General features: G+C 34.2%; 2 protein-coding genes across 3 annotated transcripts in view; one reads left to right on the forward strand and one right to left on the reverse strand.

Annotated features, from left to right (window-relative positions):
• Positions 1 to 6136, reverse strand: part of LOC145686114 (uncharacterized) — a 37700-nt gene extending 31564 nt beyond the window's left edge. The window contains exon 1 of the mRNA XM_081759081.1: positions 5912 to 6136. Within this exon, the coding sequence (XP_081615207.1) occupies positions 5912 to 5987 (76 nt within the window). The 5' untranslated portion in view covers positions 5988 to 6136. The remainder of the gene's footprint in view (positions 1 to 5911) is intronic.
• Positions 6137 to 6205: 69 nt separating this feature from the next.
• IFT57 (intraflagellar transport 57) overlaps positions 6206 to 21295 on the forward strand; it is a 49424-nt gene continuing 34334 nt past the window's right edge. The window contains exons 1-3 of one of the 2 annotated variants that reach the window (XM_081759084.1): positions 6206 to 6343; positions 16793 to 17019; positions 21037 to 21199. In XM_081759084.1, coding sequence (XP_081615210.1) covers positions 16847 to 17019; positions 21037 to 21199 — 336 coding nt within the window. In that variant the 5' untranslated portion in view covers positions 6206 to 6343; positions 16793 to 16846. The other variant, XM_081759083.1, reaches the window with a different exon arrangement.

A 21295-nucleotide genomic window follows, 5' to 3' on the forward strand; every position in this document is an offset into this window, starting at 1 on the left:
CATTTTTAACAATAAAGTTAGGTACTTTCACATTGGGGAAAAATTAGCAAGACACATTCCACTGATTAGGGTGCTGATTCTTATGGAAGCTTTCACTTGAACCGGAAGATTTCCTCATGTGGGTACCGGATTGCCACAATTCACCTTGCTGAAAGACGTGGTTTATCAGGAGGTCAGCCAAGATTCTTTTGGACTTAGCCTGTAGACTGCTTCTGATCTCAATTATTCTCATATAACAAGACTAACCATATATAAAGTTGGTTCGAAATGATTTAAAATATCACTAATTGACCTTAAGGGGATAACTGCGATTTAAACATTCGTAAATCAGAAGAGATGTGAAAGTTAAGCGTTAAAATAAATCCGATAATTCCGGAATGAAGAGATTTATATGCAACCTAAAGATAGCAATAAAATTCCTTATGTAACATTTTCAAAGCTAAGATTAACAGTTATCTTCTTGAAGAGGGTTTACAGCAGCATAGAAAATTATAAATTCAATTATTAAAATTATAAGTAGTACCTCTGACAGCATTTCACATCACAAGCGCCCTTCATCCCGACAAGTAAGCAATTCACTTGCCCACGATGACTTTTCAGCCGTTCCAGTAACATCAATATCTCAGTTCGGGTTTGGGGATCATGCTTCGGTGAACCTTGACTATCACCATCAGCAGCTATTAGAGAATTTGAACTTATTTCTGTACTAGATAATATGAGTAACTATAGCTTTTCGTCTATAGAAGACGGAGACTGTATGGTATTATTGTAGGAAATATTTCATACATAAGACTTAGATTGTCAGTATTTAGGAGCAACTTTTAAAATAATCAGTTACCTTCAGTGGCGTATTTACGATTTTGTTTCGGGGGGGAGCTTTGCCTGAAAATGTGACAATTCTGCAAGATATTTCATATACTTTACTATAGTAAGATTTCGGGGGGGCTTAAGCCCGGAACCCCCCCTAAATACGCCACTGGTTACCTTAAATGTGCTACTGCTTAGCCGAGAATACCCGACAGCCATAGCCGAGTGGTCTGCGGCATTAGGCTGTGGATCGTTTGCTGTGAATGTCTTGGATTCGAATCCCGCTTCCGGCATATGTGTTTTTAACTTTTCTCGTTTACTTTTATGTCTGTGTGGCGTAGTGATAGTTACAGTGTAATCCGTGGAAAGCGTTCAGCAGGTTAAATAATTTGATAAAAAGCTGTTATCTTTTCATATATAAAAAAACAGTGGTTAGCGCGTGCCTTCGGTGCCCGTGGTCATGGATTCAATTTCCGGAGAGGCACTCAACAATTTCGATGTTGACCCAGCATTGTGGGGGCAATTGGAGAGTTATCTGAAGTAAGAGGTAGCGGACTCCAATCTAAAAAGCCGGTATTAGGAACTTCGGGTGTCGATGCGTTGACTACACATTCCCACTTTGAACTAAGCCCGCTGGTAGGAACCAAAGGACTGTCGTACCAAGTGTTCAGTTTGTTTATCACAAATGCCTTCTTTATTATTAAATTTTATCCAATATTTTCTTTTCAACTGGTTTGCGAAACTCAGACCTAGCTACTTGTTATCTTTTTAATACATGTTCATAGTTAGCACAACTAACCACTAAGGAAAAACAATCTTTTTAATAAAATTCGTCTCGCGTTTTTCGTAGCTCTAAGTTTAGTTATTTTTAGCTTTTTTTTTTTTTTTTTTTTTTTCAAGTTGAAGGGCGTTTTATCATTTTCCCCTCGTTTTCCCTATTTTTTTCTAGTTTTACCTATGTAAGTGACTATATCTGTAATGAAGTCATAATTACTCAGTTTTGCATCGTAGATAGTTTCCTCAGCCTCATTAATCTCTTCACCCCGCTTCCTGAATTCCAGTTCTAGTATTCTTTCTTGAATAAAAGTTATTTAATGGGGGACTGATGTCTCATGTAGGACTCTTAACTATAGCATCAACAATAAAGAAAGTAGGGTTTAATTTGCACTAATTTTATAACACTACGTTAATTATTAGCTAAATAATAATAATAATAATAATACGGAGCGAGCTTAGGCTAGTTGTTAGGATTCTTGCTTCGCAATTGGGTAATATCGGGTTCGAATTCGGAGACCAGTCATCCTGACTGAGGATTTTCCACGGTTGTTCCTCAGTTATACTGGGCAAATGCTAGGTTACTACCTTAATCTAAGGCTCTGGAGACCTTTCTTCCATTCCTAGTGTAAAGGGCCTTTGAGGATGTATCTGGTAGCTTATAGTAAATAAACAATAACGATATAATATATCTTCACGAAACGTGTGGGTTAATTTAACTACAGCCTTATAGTCCCAACACATACCTTAAGTTTTAATATCAATTTCCTGACTTTTAAATACTATTTTCATATTGTTTTAGCTTTCAATTGTCTCATGTACGTTCCCACCGAGAATTGAACCTGAGATCACATGAAAAATGCGAATATGTCAAATATTTTTGAATACTTTAATATACAAAATACAAAACACTTTGAATGATACGATCCATGAATATGTTTTGGTTATGTCCTGCAATGTATGATTACAGAAACCTGGAGGGTGAAGAAAAAATAACAGAAATCTCTTTTTTATTTACTCCTTCAACAAACCCCGACCTCAGAAGGGCAAGCCATAAGTTAGGTGATAAAGTCATACCACGAACAGTTTTATTAATACTAATAATACTACACAACCATATCGCTTTCCTGAAATTCTCGTGTGTATGTTTAAAAATCTACTGTTGTGCCACGTCAACTAGTCTATATTTTTTTTGTTGTACCTTCGAAGTGAAAGATTTACATTTGTTGATGGTTGGACTCTAGTGAATCAGAAACTACAATTAATAAAGAGTTTGTTCTGTCTAATATTCCTGTGATTAGAAGGGCCTTATCTAAAAGATATTTAATCTGTATATGAGAAAATATTAAAGTTTATCTTCTACGAATAAAATGAATATTTCCAATGTGAAGCTTACATTAAGCTTTGAAGAGGAACTAAACAGAAGAATTTGTTACCATTTACATCAGTTTTCAGACAATTCACTATACTTTGAAATGGGAAGAAGTCAAACTTGGAAACATTTTACTAAAGGGACTTCGACAGAAAGTGCAACATGTAAATATTGCAAGGTTAAAATAAAATAAAGAACAAAGGTAGCACAAACGTGTTATGGAAACATTTAAAAGCACAGCAACCTATATATCCCGCAAAATATCCTGAAATCTTCTTTCAAGAATGGGTATATATCTTTTAACTGGTTGTCATCAAAATATGTTATTTATTATCGCGCAATCAGCTTAATGAACTCAATAAACTTAACATATTCAAATATTTAGCTAGCACGGAGCATATGCATTTTATACAACAGGAACTGTTACGGGCTAGCAAAGGGTGCGTTGAAGCACCCCCAGCCATCCCCTTGACTTACGGAGAGGTTGCGGGCTTGTTCATGGTGTCTACTAAAATTACAAAATGAAATTTCGTGACTTTCCCAAACCATAAAATTTAGTAACATTTTCAAGAGCCAATTTGGGTGTGAATTGAGTCAAATTTTCATGCATGCGATAGAAGCGTGCTTTGTTTGCGATTTGGTAGCGTCTAAAGCCGACCATAAACATTTTTAGTGGTAAATTTCGACCTTTCATAGAACAAAATTTTCCAGTATATACTTATATTTGTACAGATTTAAAAAAAACGTGACCCAAAAGCTAAATTTCGTGACTTTTTCTTGAGTTTCATGAACATTTTCTGATTTCGTGACTTTTCATGAGCGATAGACACCCTGTTGTTTGACCCTGGTTAGAAAACATGACAAGTGCCACTGAAACTCGTATCATTCCCAAAACTCATTTTTTTTCACTACCCTCGCTTATACGTGTACTCACCATTGCTAACGCGACTATTCCCTTCGGATACTCTTCCGAGATATCGCGCGGACACACAAGCTTCGCCTTTCCTGATTGTTACATAACATTTGTGCTTTTTAGTAGCTACCTAGCGCAGGTTTGTTTATGTACTGCAGTCATAAATTGGAAGTCGTATTTATACGCAAATCGAAAAAGAATTTTTCAACAAATACTTCCAGTGGCTCCCTTGAATTTTATCTACGCCAAGTGAGATATTTTCATGGGTTCACTCGGGCAGACGATTTTACCAAATAGAAAATTTATAAGTAAAATACAATGTGAATCATTTTTCGTGAAGGAATGAAGGTGTGGGTAAACTTCTGTCAGCGGCAAAATTTCGTAAGCAGTAAAACACTTTTGAAGGTAAGAATTATTACCAGCACTTTAGAAGGGTTAAGTTCCAAAGTTGGTGGTCCGTTTCTAGCAAAATTTTGAAAATTTACCGGGAAGAAATGGATAAATTTGCTTGTTTCTGCGCTTGATAGTGTATAAGGAGTGGAAAAGTTGTGTTTATTTTCTTATATAAGCGGTTGTAAATATAGAACTATTTGGTCAGCGGTCGGAACTACTTGGCGCAAGGTTACTGCATGGTAGGATTGTGGGAATGTAATGAGCATTTGTTTTGTAAACAGGGCTCCTGGATATCAGATAACATTATTACAGTTTGTGAAACAATAAGGTGATGATCAGGAAAATCTATCAAAAATAAGTAAAAGTCATGGCTTAATAAATCTAAAAATAAATTGTAGAAAATGTGGTAAGCAAATAGCTGTAAAGAAATGAGGAGAAAATTATAATTTCCAATGTAACGATAAGTAATATAATCAACATGGCGGCAAGGTTCTACAACACAGGTCCCCCTTCCCATTTAGCTGTAATAAAGACAAAACAATGTGCCCTGCGGGGCTCTAACCTACCTTCACTCGCTAACCTTCGGTCGGCAATACTGTGTGAATCTAATATTAAACTATGGTACAGAAAGGAACCAATTATTACGCTTTTAGCCAAAAACTAGATAGACGACCATCTTCGGAATAAAGTCTTTTAGAACCTCTAAGCTAACCTGAAAATGTAAGAAATCTATCAAAATTTGATATAACCAACCTGAAAGCTTTAACCTAACCTTAAAAAGTAAAAAATCTGTCAAAATTTGGTAGAACAGTCTGCCATTTTCGAGTCGAGTAATGCCATTTTCATATCCCCCACCGCAAATCTTTTAGGAAACTAGAACGAAATTAGTGAAAAAATTAATTATAGGGTAATAGTATACATGAGAACCCCCAGATCTGCGTTCCTTCTGTGTTCTATTACCACTTCTACATGAAATACCATAAATTCTCTACGTAGTGCAATAGTAAGAAGTATCCATGTGCACAAGACATGTGATATGCGTTAAATCCCCCCCCCCCCTCCCAGACACACATAGTTAAAGTACAAGGGAACTACACATGCAGATATAAAGTACAGGTACGTTCTTTTTTATTTTCGCATCAGTCGATAAGTAAATAAAAGTCGCTTTGTTACCCCCTTTGGGTAACTCTTTACTTTGGGCAAGGCAGTGATATCCCGTCACTGTTAGTATTAATCACAGGTCTCATTGGTTCCTTTCTGTTGCTAGGGATTATTCATAGACTATGTACGACCTTAAAAAGGCAGTAATAAGGGTTCTTTAATTTACTACAATATTGCCCTTGTACTTAATGCAATCAGTTCCTGTCACTGCCTTGCCTAAACTAAAGATTTGCCCCCCTTTGTAAGTTCGTACATACTCAATGAATAATCCCTAAAAGTATGAGCGTCCTGCTTCTTCGGGAACTGATGCAGCTTCATGTATACTATATCCCTGTGGGCTTCGTAACATCTTTCCCCTGTAAACTTTTCTAGTAAAAGCTGCACAGATCCTTTGAAAACATACCTCTAGATTAGTAAATACTAACTTCACAACTATTTTTTTAGAATTTTCTACCCATTTCATGAACGTATAAGACTACTTCTATACTTGCCTGACTTCGGCAAAAGCGTTCTTATAGTTAGAATTGGAGGTGATGGTTTATTTCTTACATTCCAAAGCAATGACATATTTACTTATATGTTTGAACATCACCTTATCCTAACTCGTTCCCATACTCTTAAAAAAATCTTCGTATTTTATCCATCGAAGTTCTAACACATGCTTTATCACATTTTCGTTTCATGCAGCCAGGTGTGCGCATAACGCTATGCTTATGTTCTTTTTCATTCTTTCGTTTTCTTAGGTTGCACAGTAGTGCCAGGTACCAAACAGTAAAGAAATCCATTGAAAAACATATTTCGTACGTGTTTATATATTTTAAAAGTTATTCTCGTGTTCATAGTAGAGTAGAAGATTATTTGCTACACAATCCTGTATTTCTTCATGAAACTAATGGATATTTCAAGCCATAGAACTTACTTACGTAAGAAAATAAACCTTATATTTTTTCTGTAATTATCTGGTAACGTTGCAATGTTTACTAACATACTTTAGGAGAAAATTGACGAGTGAAATATGTGTATGAAAGAAATAACAAAAATTTCTACATATACGGTATGTACATAAAATATATATATACTATTACGTGCTATCCTATCTTATGGAGCCATATGCATATTCTTGAAATGTAAACTTCTCTTAGCATGAAATGCACTCTTACACCCTTAGATAGTATTTCTCATATGAGAATTTGCATTAAGAGTGCAGATTCACTTTCGGAGGGCTGAGTATAAGATTTGAACGAACTTTAAAACACAAACCAGCTTGTATTAGGTAGTCACTAAAAAGCAAGAATGCCATGTAACAGTCAAGGCAGGAGTGCAGCAGGAGGTTCAGCGGTAACGCGGGGTGCATCAGCGACTGTGTGTATACGTGTAAACGAGAGTAGCAAAAACAAGTGGCTTTTGGCTATGATACGAGTTTCAGTGCACTTGCCATAGTTTCACGCTAAGTTGTAACGCTCCACTTGTAAACGTGAGACACAGCTTTTGTACATTGTGCAGCACTACTACGCCGGTGGAAAGTATTATCTAATACAGTCATATTTCATATGCACTCATTTATTGTGTCTATCGTAAAACACTTGTAATGTTTTTATACTAGTTATCCTACACTTGACCAAAAATACGGCTGTATTACTTTGTATTTAATTCTGTCACCTGCAGAAATTTGTTGCTTATAAATATGTCTTCCCATGCAAAGTATTGAATTTTACCTGTAAATTTTCCAAAATGTATGCCAAAACTTGACCAGCACCCCTTTCCTAGGAATTTCTTGAAATCTCAGTGTTTTATGTATACAGACGTCAAGTAATTCAATTTGCTGTTTTAATGTTCTTTAATACGGTATTTAACACGACATTCATCAGTCCGCTATACATTAACACTGTTCTCGGGCAGTATGAGCACTGCCAGTACGTTATGGCACGTATATAAATGACATGTCCAATTTCGTTGTATGACGATGAACGGATGCAATAAATTATGATTATGATTATGATGGTTACTTCAGACTGCTCATGGGAACGAGTCGGACATCTTTTTCGGATGTCTATTTCGATCTTTAAAGATCACTTTCTTATGTGTTTAGATATGCAGAATTTGTGTTAGAAATTCTCGCGTTTTACGCATATTACAGTGCCATATAGCAGAATGTGCCGCGATCTGGGATGTGATCGCAGAAAATTTGCCGCGTCTGTGCAAAAACAAACAAAAAAAAAAATGACAGAGGGGGGAAAAAACAGCTAAAAGAAAAGTATAAAAACATGCCTGCTATGTGTAGATGTTTTAAATACACAGACGATAAATATTTTGAATCTGCTTCTTTTAGCAAAACTCAAAAAATGTGACTTTACAGGTTATAACTAGAACCGAAAACTATTTACCATGCTTCATGTAACACTGTAATAAAACCATGATAGTATCATCTTAATTTTTTATTTTGGAATTCGTGCAGAAAAGTTTTGACTTACAAAAGCTCATCGCAAAAAGACAAAGAAAGTTCTGCCATCGGGTTACAGTGTAAGATCCACATATATTCCGATTTCTTGTATGTTCCTCTTTCGATATTAGAATTCATGTTTCTTTCGTAAATTTTACAAAAACTGTGGTCCCATAAAATAGAATAGCACCGCATTGTAACATAGTTGTGATGAAATGTTATTTACTATTGCTAATATGTTCCTGACAGGGTGCTCTTTGAAAATAGTGACAACAAGCGATAATGACACTGTTATAGGGATGAAGGTAGAGCTTTCAATATTTGGTGCTCTGAAGACACTTATCACTGTTGGTGCGACAAGGGTATCGGCACCCTTAAGAGGGAGAAGGAGTGAGCCACAGCAGCCGGAATATTGGTGTTCAATTTAACATGGGATCTCAACCAGTTTTTTAGTCAAATCATGGTTTCATTTCGTTCTTTCGCAAAAATGTCTCAATAGCTCACTCAATATGATGCATCTCATTTTCAAGGTGCAATTTGAACGCTGTGCGTGATATTTTCTTCTTATAAATACAGATAATTATAATCCAAATTCCCATAAGAAAATGTTCAAAATTAGAGGGAAAAGTCTTCTGATTTTTTACAGTAAGGAAAAGAGCTAAAAAGTCCAAAAATATAAAGAAAAACTGGATATACATTTCTAAAATATAAGAAAATTTTTACAAAATTAAATAAAATTTATATATACGTAGTAACAGTGCTTCCTGCTGTGTAGCCTACGTTCATGTAATTAATGTGGTTCCTCCTGCTAGTCTGCTTCCTAAATTACCTCTAATTTCTTCATTTCTGTATGTAGGGTGCCTATGTTCATCTGGACACATAAAGGGCCCAATTACATTCAACAGCTTGGGGCTCCACTAAACCTAAATCCGACTCTGACTATCTATTTGCATGTTTGCTCCCTCTCTTTTCGAAGCAGTGTTTATTTGATATTGCTTCCAATTCTGGCAGGTTTTACCAAGGGGGGAAGAGTCCTTACTCATTCCAGCCATTCAAACTAGGGACTGGACTACTTGCTTCCAACATTCTGTCTCCCATGTATCCCGGTCTGAATCAATTGTCTAAAGCCCATAAAATATTCAAATTCAAATGTAGATGTTGCTCATCAGTGTCGACAACTAAATATTTCTCAATCAACGGTAGGGGTGTTTGGTACCCTCAATCTGTCTCGTTCTTATTAGCGGAGAAACAGTAATTCTTAATTCGGTAGTAATTCTTAAAAAGAAAGTGCTGTTTAATGTATGTAGTAACGCATAGGAAACTAAATTTTAATATACCCTAGTAGAAACGCACCATACGGTACCTTACCAAAATAAACACCCTATGCCAAGGATGCAAACATTAACAATAATAAAAAAAGATAATAATAAATATTTTAAAGACATTCTTTCATTAATCAAGTCGCACTTAAAAGTAAAAAACAATTTTGTTTATACATGACTAAAAAAAAAATGGTATGCGCTCTAATATAGGCTTACAGTTACTTTATAAATTCTTAAAATCACGCGCCCCATTCTTTTTATTTAGTCTTACATAAACAAAATTATTTTTAACTTTTTAGTGGGAATTGATAAACAAAAGAATGTCTTTAAAAGGTGTTTTATCATTTTTTTTTTTTTTTTTATTCGTTCGACACATTTTCCAAATCCTAAAGTGATATGCAACAATGGAAACCAGGACTGGTTAAAGGCTAGTATTTATTTTAGGATAAAGAAGTTGAAAATATAAACATATTAAAATTTGCTTTTAAAATAAATAGATAATATTGCAAAGTATGAAAGTAACAATGGTATATTGTATCGTCACCGGACTTACGTCGCTCTGCAACAGTTCTTAATTCTATGACGTCAGGAAATAAGTTCAATTTATACGAACCTTGTTTAATGTTTGAAACAAACACCTGTCACGTCCTCCTTGTACACTCATGTCCAAAATGATTGTCGCATATCTATAACTGTCTTCTTGTAAGAATATAATGCAGGGTGGATTGATTTAAATCAGTCTGATTTAAATCACGATTTAAATCAAGATTTAAATCACTTGATTTTTTTAATAAAAATCGTTGATTTAAATCAAATTCCGAAATAAAATAATTTAAAATGAAAATAAGTAAAATTCCGTTTCTGTTATATTATTTCGGTTACAGAAGTTAATAATCATAATACAATGAGACTCAAATGTACAGTATGTACACCATAGTATGAAAACAAGTGTCATGCACAAGATGATTAGGGAAAATCCGGTTTTGAACGGGTAACGGAGCAATGCTGCTTTCTTCTCTTCGTAACAATGGGTTTGGGTTTTTAAATCGTTAACTATTCCAATGGGGAAATCACCATCGACATTTAAGACGGAAATTCTTTCGCGTGCGCGTCTGCTTGTTTGTTCCCAGATAATAGGGCGTATTTAGAGGGGTCCTATCCACTCTCCGATTTTTTTTAAAGATTTATAACTTTAGGCGAAATTTATGCATTTCGTGCCTTAAGCTATTTCCAATTTTTTTAAAAATATGCCCCCTACCAAACTAACTTCATATCAGTAACTTTTGTGAAAAAAGTGACATTTTGATAAACGTTGCTATACTTTTTCCTTAATGCTTAATATTTAAATTATATTACCTATCTTTATTCTATTAAAAATCGAATCTTCATTGCTCGATTAAAAAAGTACCAATAAACTTTTTTACTTCGTTTTATTTTTTTTTCAAAATTGAAGGCATTGTAGAACATGTTACATATGCTTTGACGCCTTTCTGCGTCGAGACATAGTATGTGATGACATCATAAACTTAAAAAGATATTTTTTTGTTATGCCTATTATTCTTATTTTTTGGCGGGTTTACATTTTGCATTCAAAAACTGAAATTTTACACAGTCGTTCAGTGGACTCCTTAGTATTTTTCAGATGTTTTCAGATCTCTGCTTGAAAACAGGGGGGTCTAGAGGGGAAAATGTAAAAAAAAAAAAAAAAAAAAAAAAAAAAAAAAAAAAAAAAAAAAGAAAAATTAACAAAATAGCTTTCTCCGGTATTCAGATGGAGTCATATGAATGGTACCGTTTGAAAGGCTGTTCTATTCTGAAGAGAAGGACGTACGAACCATGATCCTAGGATAAATAGGGATGTTTCAGGAAACTGTTACCTGAGATCCTGTTTTATACGGATCCTGTTTTGGGGAATATTATTTTTCGCGGGCTTACTTTTGCACCTAGAAGATTGAAATTTTACACATTTATTCAATGTACCCCTTAGTATTTTTCAGTTTTTCAGATCTCTACCTTAAAACAAGAGGGTTGGTCCAGAGGGATAAAAAGTAAAAAAGGATATTTTTAACAGAAAATCTCTTTTTCGTGATTTTTCCGCCCCAGATACACGATGGAGACATTTGAATGGTACGATTGAAAATCTTTTATATTACACATCACGACCCTAGGATAAATAGAGATGTCTGAGGATTTTTTTTTTTTTTTTATTACATAGGGGTTATCTGGGGCATTGTGGGGATGTTCTTAGCTCATTGTTAAATATTTTCCCCGCCCTTACTATTCAAGATAGCTTGGGATTTTATACACACATTTAGTACACCCCTTAGTATTTCCCAGTTGATTTTGAGATATGTGCGTTAACACAAGGGAGTCCAGAGGAGATCAAAATTTGAAAAAAAAATCAGAAAGATCCCATTTTCTCTCAAAATTTCCCGCTTCAGGGACATGATAGGGAAATGTGAATGTTACCGTTTCAAAGGCTGTTCTATTCTGAAGAGAATGAGGTATGAACCATGATCCTAGGATAAAATAGGGATGATGATATAGCTGCTTATCCATAATTTTCCTTCTAAAAAAGCCCAAATTTAAAAGTGTTAAGAAACATTGTTTGGGATTAATAGAGGTTAACAATTCGGGATTAATTGAAAATTCAACCCTAATACTTTCACTTAAATGGCATAATTAGCATTCAATATTAATTCCTAATGTTTTTTCTTCAGTTCGCCACTTGTAATTTACGAGAAGAAAGATTTGATTTAAATGAAAAAAATCGATTTAAATCAAAAAAATCAACAAAAATGATTTTTTTTAAAAAATCATGATTTTTTTCCACCCTGATATAATGTAATAATGATTTTGCTGGGTACTTTTAATACTGATACTATCTGTAAAATCGGGAAATGTATATATGGTAAATTTCATAGGAAAATAATTATAAATACGAAAATTAGAATGAGTAAAACAAAATGTTGCTAAATTGACATGAAAGTTTTATTTTCGTTTTATTGTTCTTATTTACTGCTCTTTTGACATGAAATTTGCCACATACATGTCTTTGCTGATTGTACACATACTAACATCATGAGAAATACCGGGTGAATTCGTTATCAAATTATATTCCTACAATAACATATTTCTAGACATGCGACAATAATTTTGGACATGAGTGTACCTTCCTGAAGAAGGTGACACATCTTTTAATTCTATTGTTAATGAAGTGGTCTGTTTCCCCAAATAAAAACCAACACCAGCAGGGCATATGCTCCCCCCTGCCCTTCTAAGCCGGTCCCCAAGGCTGAATGTAATATTACGGCCCTTTCCTATTGTAATAGGAAAAACTCAGGATGGTTAGCCTCTGGTATCGAACCCAGGATCATTCGAATGTGAAGGCGAGAGAGAGGGTAAATCTGGTGGTCATATTTTGAAAAGAAAATAAGGAAATGGATTCCACTAATGGATTTTTTTTTTTACCACGAAGGCCCTAAATAAATTAGAATATCGACTCTCCCGTGTTTTTTAATTTTTTTTTTTTTTTTTAAATATTAGTATGGTTCTTCATTTTATATCAGACTCTTCCCGCACTATTCTGTTATTTACCATAGGTAGAATCCTTTGAGAAAGAGACAGGCGACAAGTGCTTTAGTTCTCTATGGTATGTTTGTGATTGTTGTAGATATTTGAGTGGCTCTCTAGACACGGGGCTGACGGCTGATATCATGTTGGTCCCTCTTATTTATTTTTTCTTCAGTTATGTTTCTCTTTTAGCCAAAAGAAAGGAATTTCACTCTTCTGTCCCATTTACAGCCGTAACCATCCCCCTCCTGCGCTGTCCAACTTTGACCACATGCAGGGGAAAACGAAGGAAAAGGAGGGGTGCCATTTGCTTTGACGGCATTTCAGCAACCCCATCTGTTGCCAAAATAAGGAAACACTTTGCACTGAGGAAGGCTGATATCTTCGATTTGTCAAGGTCATTTGAGTCCCACCGACTCTTAACCATCTTTTGTTTACATGTGATCTTCTGAATCAACGTCGAAATTCTTTCCTCCAGCAACTGACTTTTTTTGTACCTAGGCTTGGGTCCTTTTTCCTATCAGTGCATCTTTGCAACATACAATTGGTTTGCTATCCGAATACTTATTAACTTTCTCCTCTCCAACGGCATTGTTCTCTAATTTTCTCTTTCCCACTTACTCTTCCCTATCCACTTTTCATATATAACTTAAGCACTTGTTCTTTCCTTTGAACAACCTTTCTGTTCGAATCTCCTGCTCAGGCTTCCATTTTATCAGCTCCTTCTGGACGTATTCTTTGCCGAGTCGTAAATATTTGCATGACCCATACGCAGGACGTATCTGTCCAGTCGTAAATATTGCCAGACTGCTATGGAGGAATTCTCTACTTCGCCATGCTTTGCTTTCAGCCATTGCTCGCTATTCATCCATTTCGGCAGTTCTATACTGTTGTGGACACTTACCTGGCGACTGAAATATTCCTCCCTCCCTATTGGGAACACAACAATTACCTTACTTTCACTCTCTCTACTTGAACACTTGTGGCCACTTCGGCGTCCCGCCTGCGGCACCCCCCTTTATCACTGATAATAGTGTTCAAGAAAGAAAAGAAAGAAAGACACTTGTACTTTACCAATTTCCTATTGGTAATTTAGCGTTTTCGCAGAAATGAATTGCTTCACATAGGAGTATGTTTTATATCTGACTTTAGTAGTGTTTCATTGAACATGTAGAATGTTTAATGTAGTGTAGTGAATTTGTGTGTTCAAGGAACATATTTCTCTCTCACTGACCTGGTGTTGATATAGATGGCTTCCCTCTTATGAAACTGGAAACGGCTCGTCCTTGTAGATCGAAGAGTGAGACTAAACGTAAAGTTCACTGGATTCAGTATTTATCAAGTGGAATTTAGAATGAGGATGGCTAATAATTGAGAGTGTTACTTCTCATAGGATAAATTTAGTTCAGAGTTAGCGTTGTGGACTCGGCTGTTTATCTCCTTAAAGGTTAAAGTGTTGGTGCACTAGTTACGGGTGACTATACCGTACTAGAAACCGAAATGAATGAAACTAGGAAGTCTTCAGTTTATATAAACGGAAGAAATAGTACGGAAACGTGAAAAAGTACTACGTATGGTTTCTCAATTCCAAAGTCTCGATGTATGCAGAAAAATATCAGTTTGAGAGAAATATGTTCATCAGCATAAGTAACTAAGAAGTTCTTGCAGTTTGTTACAATCTGTTCCTTACACAGTTTTACATGATACGGAAGTTATACAATGGAGACAAACAACATAATTCACATATGCACGTAGACATAACGCTATTCTTTTCCGGCTTGTATGAAAAATTTAATAAGCGGATAGAAAAAAAAAAAAAAAAAAACTAAGAAGTCCACATGTGTGATATAAACATAAAGATTTCTATAAAATTAAAATGTTGATTTCTATTTTTACTTTCTAAGTCCACGTCCCTGACGTCAAAATTTAGCTTGCCTCGGAAGGCAATATTTTAATGGATACAATCACCAACGAATAAAATAAAATAATATGCAATAATATATGATAAATACAAAGTTCCAATATATAAATGAATAATTCTGGTATCTGAGTCGTATATGAATAGAGTATTCTGAATGTAATTCGATCAAAGATAAACACCATAGTCGAAAACTTAACATTTCCAAATAGTTCCATTAATATTATAAATGCCAATATATATATGCAATGATATGTAGAGATCGATTGTCTGAAAAAAAAAAATCATCCTTTATTTCTGTTGTAAAAAAAAAAAAAAAAAAAAGCTAAATGTCTATATCATTTATGAAAAGCATTTTAAAATGTCTACATACATTGCACTCGATGTTAATTGTTTAGTTTGTCATCAACGAACTTTGTTTACTGTCTTATCGAGTGAAGTAACAATAAACGTTCCAGTGTTGCTAGTCTTTTTGAAAATTTAGTTTTTACATAGAATGTTTCTCATACGTAGTAATCGTAAATTGTTGACAAACCAAGTATAATGTTAATGCACTTATGGTTTGCTATTTCCATCGATTAGTACTAATCACCGTTCACTGAAATATACTAAATTTGACACTTTAACACTTAGATCATTGAACAGTGAAATAGCACTTATATAATGACTAGTCGAAGCCATTTGGGCGCGAGTTAAATTAAAAAGTCGTTATGTTAGGCGCTGAATACTAAGTTCGAATCAAGTGGAAGTCCTTGAATTATACTGGATTTTGTTTTACATACTAGAAAAACTGGAATTTCAAAATTCTAAAAACTTAATTAACAATTAAATTTTGTAAATTTAAGTTTCAACCAAAGTTAAGTGTGCTTTTTATTTGATAACTTTTCAAGCCAAAGATAAGTAGACCAGACTAGATATGATTGACTATATTACATACATAGTGAGCCTATTCCATTAAAGAACTTAAAGCAGTCCTACTACTGTAGTTATGTAATTAGTGCGAATGTCAGACACATTTTTAGTAGCTAAATGATCAACATATGTACACTTAACTATTATTTTTCGCTTTGAAATCGTTCTTTTTCCTTTCGTCACTTTCCTTAATAAAGATAAAATGTTTACCATGGGACGGGAAAAAAAAGTGTGTTAAGTTTTGATTTTTATATTGGAATGTTAATAAAATAAAAGTGATACCAGAAATACGGCATACTGCAGTTCCTAAACTTAATGTCTTAGACAGCCTGTATTAACATCTTTCCCTCAACTCGAGTGGGCGGAAACCTTTTATTGGTAGTTCTTTATTGGACTTAAGGAAGAGAAGAGTTTGGCAAATGTAATACGAAAGAAAACAAATTTTATTATTCATAAGTATGTAATTATTAACTTTAAAAAAATACAAAAATTAAATCAATATGTTTTAATTAACATTAATAAAATTATTAACAGTTCGTCTGATTCCTTCATTTCCTAGCTTTCTTATATAATACAAATTTAGATCAACATTAGATGAGAAGTACAAGAATCGTGAACAAGCGAAAAATCAATCCATGACGAGATTAGGCAACAAATGCCACAAACGCATTAAACTATTTAATTTAGATGAATAAATAAGATAGAGATAGAAAATAGATAGATAAATGAGGTGAGATAAAGATAGAAGTGTAGGAAATGTATATATCTTGATTCGCGCTTAGTTTTCAGTGCCTAGCTTACTTTATATGTCGTAAATTGTGATTTTGACTATGTACCTCGCGCCCAAACGTTCTGTCCCGTGAAGTAACTGGTATCGAATCATAGGATGACGATTAAGTACTAGAAGCGGGACCAAAAGATGACTACTATCGTCGGGAATGATGACAATTGCTTGCTAAGTGATTGCAAAAGTATATGTCTGCAGCCGGAGACTACATTGATTAACCAGGTATTGACTTTATTTTATTTTATTTATTTTTCCTTCTTCTGAAAATGATATACATTAGACGGACACTTCAATCTCATCAACCCAATATTTTGTTATTTCATTATCTTCTTCTCTGTTTATTCGGAAGTCACAGCGTAAAAATAACCCGTCACATTCTATTTCTAATGAATATATATATATTTTTTTTATTTATTTCAGGACACGCTAGCTTAATCCTTTCTCAACAGATGTAATCATTATATGTAATATAAAATGAAAGACGAAGAATATCAGCGTGGGAGTATGTTGAGCGAAGAGTCTCAGGATGGAGGTCCCGGTCTTGTCTATAAGCCGTTTGTTGCTATGGAAGATTTATTGGATAAAATAAAACTAATGAATTATGATTCGGAATTTGTGAAAGAAATGAAGATGAAACCTTTGAACAGGTAAGAGTGTGATAACTTGTTATGATACTTGAATTGTATAAGAGAGGTATTCTAGTCATAATATCTTACTTTTACTTGTAATTTTTAGTTTTACTAATTGAAGATCAATGGGTAATTTAATAGAAAGACAATGTAAATCCTTATAAGACAATATATGATGTATTTCCTTATAAGGAAATTTAGTGTTTGAAAATAATATATCAAAAACCGTAGTAAAATATACAGGGTGTCCGAGAAGTCCTTCCCTGATTACAGAAATTGATAACTCAGGCTAGAAGTAAGATAGAAATATGAAACTGGTGTTGAATTGTTTACAAACTATAAAAGTTTTTGTCTGTGTTAGGTTTGTTCTGTTTTACCAAGTCTCAATTTTTTTTGTTTTTGTTTTAGTCGTTGCATCGATCCCTCCAGTGATGTTGGCTAATGTGTGGATGGAAATTGAATATCGCCTAGATGTGCTACGTGCTACCAAGGGTGCTCATGTGGAAGTGTACTGATGTGACCAAAACTTTTATAGTTTGTAAACAATTCAACACCAGTTTCATATTTCTATCTTATTTCTAGCCTGAGTTATCAATTTCTGTAATCAGGGAAGGACTTCTCGGACACCCTGTAGATACACTGATGCACTCTGATTGACTTTATAACTCTAGTTCATTCATTTAAATCAGCGGTTAATAGGATTAAACAGGAACACGTTCTGAAAACGTTGGTGGATCTGGGAGTGCGGATCTATAATTGGGTGTAAGTAAAATAAATAATGAAATTACACCTTTTTGTTGCTGACAAAGATTGCTTTTTTTTTTTTTTTTTAAGTCAGTAAGAGAATATTCTTGGGGTAAAAGCTTCCTTAACCTACTTTTTATTTTATTTTCTCTTTTTATTAGTACTACATCTAAAGTATTTAAATTTATTCTTCTGCTGTACACTCTGATGGAGAATAATTTGCTCCGGTGTTTATCCGTTAAATCTGAAGCCAGGTTATTAATCTATCAGTCTTTTTACTCGAGATCAATCGTGCTACAAGAATTTGGGACAAGATCTTGTAACAAATTGGTAATACTGATATATCATGTCAGACTATAGAAACTGAGCTAAAATATGTTCCTATTCTTCGAAGAAATTGTCTTTAATACAGTTTCTTCTTTATGTGCTTGCATATTTATGACATAGATATCACGTGCTCTCATTCAGTCTTCATTAACTCGATAGCAAAAATAAGTCTAAAACCTCCATTGAATAGCTATTATTGTCCTTTCAATTTTAAATTAGATTCAGTTAAATTAATTCGACCTTACGAAGTTCCTCCAAAATATCATTCCGTTTTTTGTATCGTTCCCTTAAGATGTTAATTTTTCTTTTAGAAAAAGTTCCATTCAACATCTGTTATCATAAATATATACTGTACCTCTAAACTAGTTCTTGAGGCTATAAGCGTGACTGCTTTGTTTGACTTCTAAACAGTACATAGTGTGAGATAAGTGAAGATGAAATTTGTTACCTGAATAGCGTAATTTTTCTCAGCAATATGGAAGTCGTTTACTGTAAACAATATAGTGTAAGGTAAGAAACGTTTTTATCTCCAAACTGTTGTTTCTTTGGCTACTGTAGCTGTCTAGTGGAGATTTACAAAAGACAGCATACCGTATTTGCACTAATATAGGTCGCACTTTTTTCCCTAAATTTTGGCTTCAAAAATCATGATGCGGCCTATAATCGAAAATTTTCCCTTCAGATCACAAATCGTCAACTTCAAAAATGACATGTATAGGTATCTTATGGGTTGAAATGAATACCATTATAAGTTTCTGCAGTTACTTTTGTAAACCAGAAGAAAATCGCAGAAAAACTTACCTTGTTCGCAAAAACTGCCACTTTCATTGGTTACCGGTAACACCGTACACTCGTACACTTAATACTTTTATTAACAGGAATACATATCTTTGTTATACAGTAGAATATACAAGGTGTCCGAGAAGTTCTTCCCTGATTACAGAAATTGATAACTCAGGCTAGAAATAAGATAGAAATATGAAACTGGTGTTGAATTGTTTACAAACTATAAAAGTTTTGGTCACATCAGTACACTTCCACATGAGCACCCTTGGTAGCACGTAGCACATCTAGGCGATATTCAATTTCCATCCACACATTAGCCAACATCACTGGAGGGATCGATGCAACGACTGTGGTTATTCGTTGCTGCAGGGTTTCACTATCTGGTACACGTGTTCGGTAGACCTCATCCTTGACATAACCCCATAAAAAGAAGTCTAATGGGGTTATGTCAGGAGAGCGTGGAGGCCAAGCTGTTGGTCCATCACGACCAATCCATCGCCCAGGAAATGTCCTATCGAGATAGGCACGGACGTCCAAACCCCAATGAGGTGGTGCACCGTCAGAACAAACCTAACACAGACAAAAACTTTTATAGTTTGTAAACAATTCAACACCAGTTTCATATTTCTATCTTATTTCTAGCCTGAGTTATCAATGTCTGTAATCAGGGAAGGACTTCTCGGACACCCTGTATATAATATATACGGAATGTTTATGTATAGTAACTGTTCTTGAAAAAAGAAAAACAACTTTGTTTCGCAAAATGTGTCAAGCTTGTTTGTACCCACTCAAATCAAGCATAATCACCTCCCACCATCTCTGCATCACCAGTGTCTGATTCTTCGCCCTCGCTAAATGATTCAAAATGCTGCTCAGAGTCACTATCACAAAGAAAGTCATCTTCATGAGTCACCCTAAGTTATGCGAGAGTTAAAGAAGGAGAGGGAGAAAAAGATACATTTCAAGATACTGTCTAACTGAACTTCCTCGTAAATTTAGTACTGCGGCCTATGTTCGAGATTTACTTTTTTTGTATAATCTCGTGTCAAAAGTTTAGGTGCGGCCTATATTCGCGCAAATACGATATGTTATAGATCAAGTTAAGAAGACATAAAACATTATGAAGTACGGGAGTATTCAACATACCTTATTACAGGACTTTCTTAAACGAAATATTGCTGACAAAAATGCAAATTACACTATTTAGGTAACGAATTTCATTTTTACTTCTATTACATACGAAGAACCTAAAGATTCAAACATTAACGTATATTTTTTTTTCGGACGGACAACGAAATAAGTTCTCTAACTTTAAAAATTCGCTGTTTTTTTTTATTTTTTATTTTTTAATTTTTTTTAATTTTTTTTTTAAAGTAAAATGACTTCAAACACTTATTGGTAAATCCCTAATATCCAACTTTGTTTTCTAACACTTACTGATGTAATGAAAATGTACTAATTGTTTGAAATTAAAATTATTGGCATCTTCATCGGTAACACATCGCGTAATACAATAAACTTCTTGAAATAATCTTCCTAAAGGGAGATAATCCTAGGAAGCTAAAGGCATGTGAATCAGTCCAGAATTATTATCTGGAATTATGTTTATACTTAAAACCACAGTTGTTGTCCGATATTCACGTTTCTTGAACTGTTCAAGAGTTATCTCAGTAAGGTTAATGTACTAGGTGAACTACTTGTTGAAGGTGACAGCAAATGTCAAAATGATCTAATGTACCGGTAATTTCAACTTAAAATAGATACTGAGATTAGTTTATTTTTATTCATTGGTTTTAGTACGTATCGTATATCATCTGTAAGTAAAATACTTGACTTATATACGTTTTTTTTTTCTGTTTTACCTTCTTTTATTTTTACATAGTTGATCAAAATAAATGAAGGCAAATAAACCGTCCAGCGGTGTATTATATCAAATGCTAATACCTGTTATATAAGTACAACAAAACCAAGCAAAAATCCTGTGTACATCTTTAGTAAAAACGAAAATAGTATGTGTCTTCCTTTTGATATTGAGAATAATTCTTTCGATGTATTTTAATTTTCAGTGAAAATTAAAATTCATTTTCATACTATTTGTGCAAGATGCATATGTTCGTGTAAATCAATGCATGTACTATGACATAATAGGTTACATGCAAGTGTTTCTCTATATTTCAGACATTATTTTGCCCTTCAAACTAATCCAGGTGAACAATTTTATCTATTTACTTCCTTGTGTGCATGGTTAATTAGAAAGGCAGGGAGACAGATGGAACAGCCTCAAGAATTTGATGATCCAAATTCTACAATTTCGACAATTCTTGATCATCTGAGACAAATGGTGAGTTTATTTGCCTCTTAAAGGATACTACCTAGGGCAGTTATTTAATTAATGACAAATTATGGTTATTTGAATGTTTGGTGGCGACAGTGGTGT

This window comes from Thermobia domestica, chromosome 5 (assembly GCF_964235325.1).
Source record: "Thermobia domestica chromosome 5, izTheDome1.hap1.1, whole genome shotgun sequence".
Lineage (NCBI taxonomy): Eukaryota > Metazoa > Arthropoda > Insecta > Zygentoma > Lepismatidae > Thermobia > Thermobia domestica.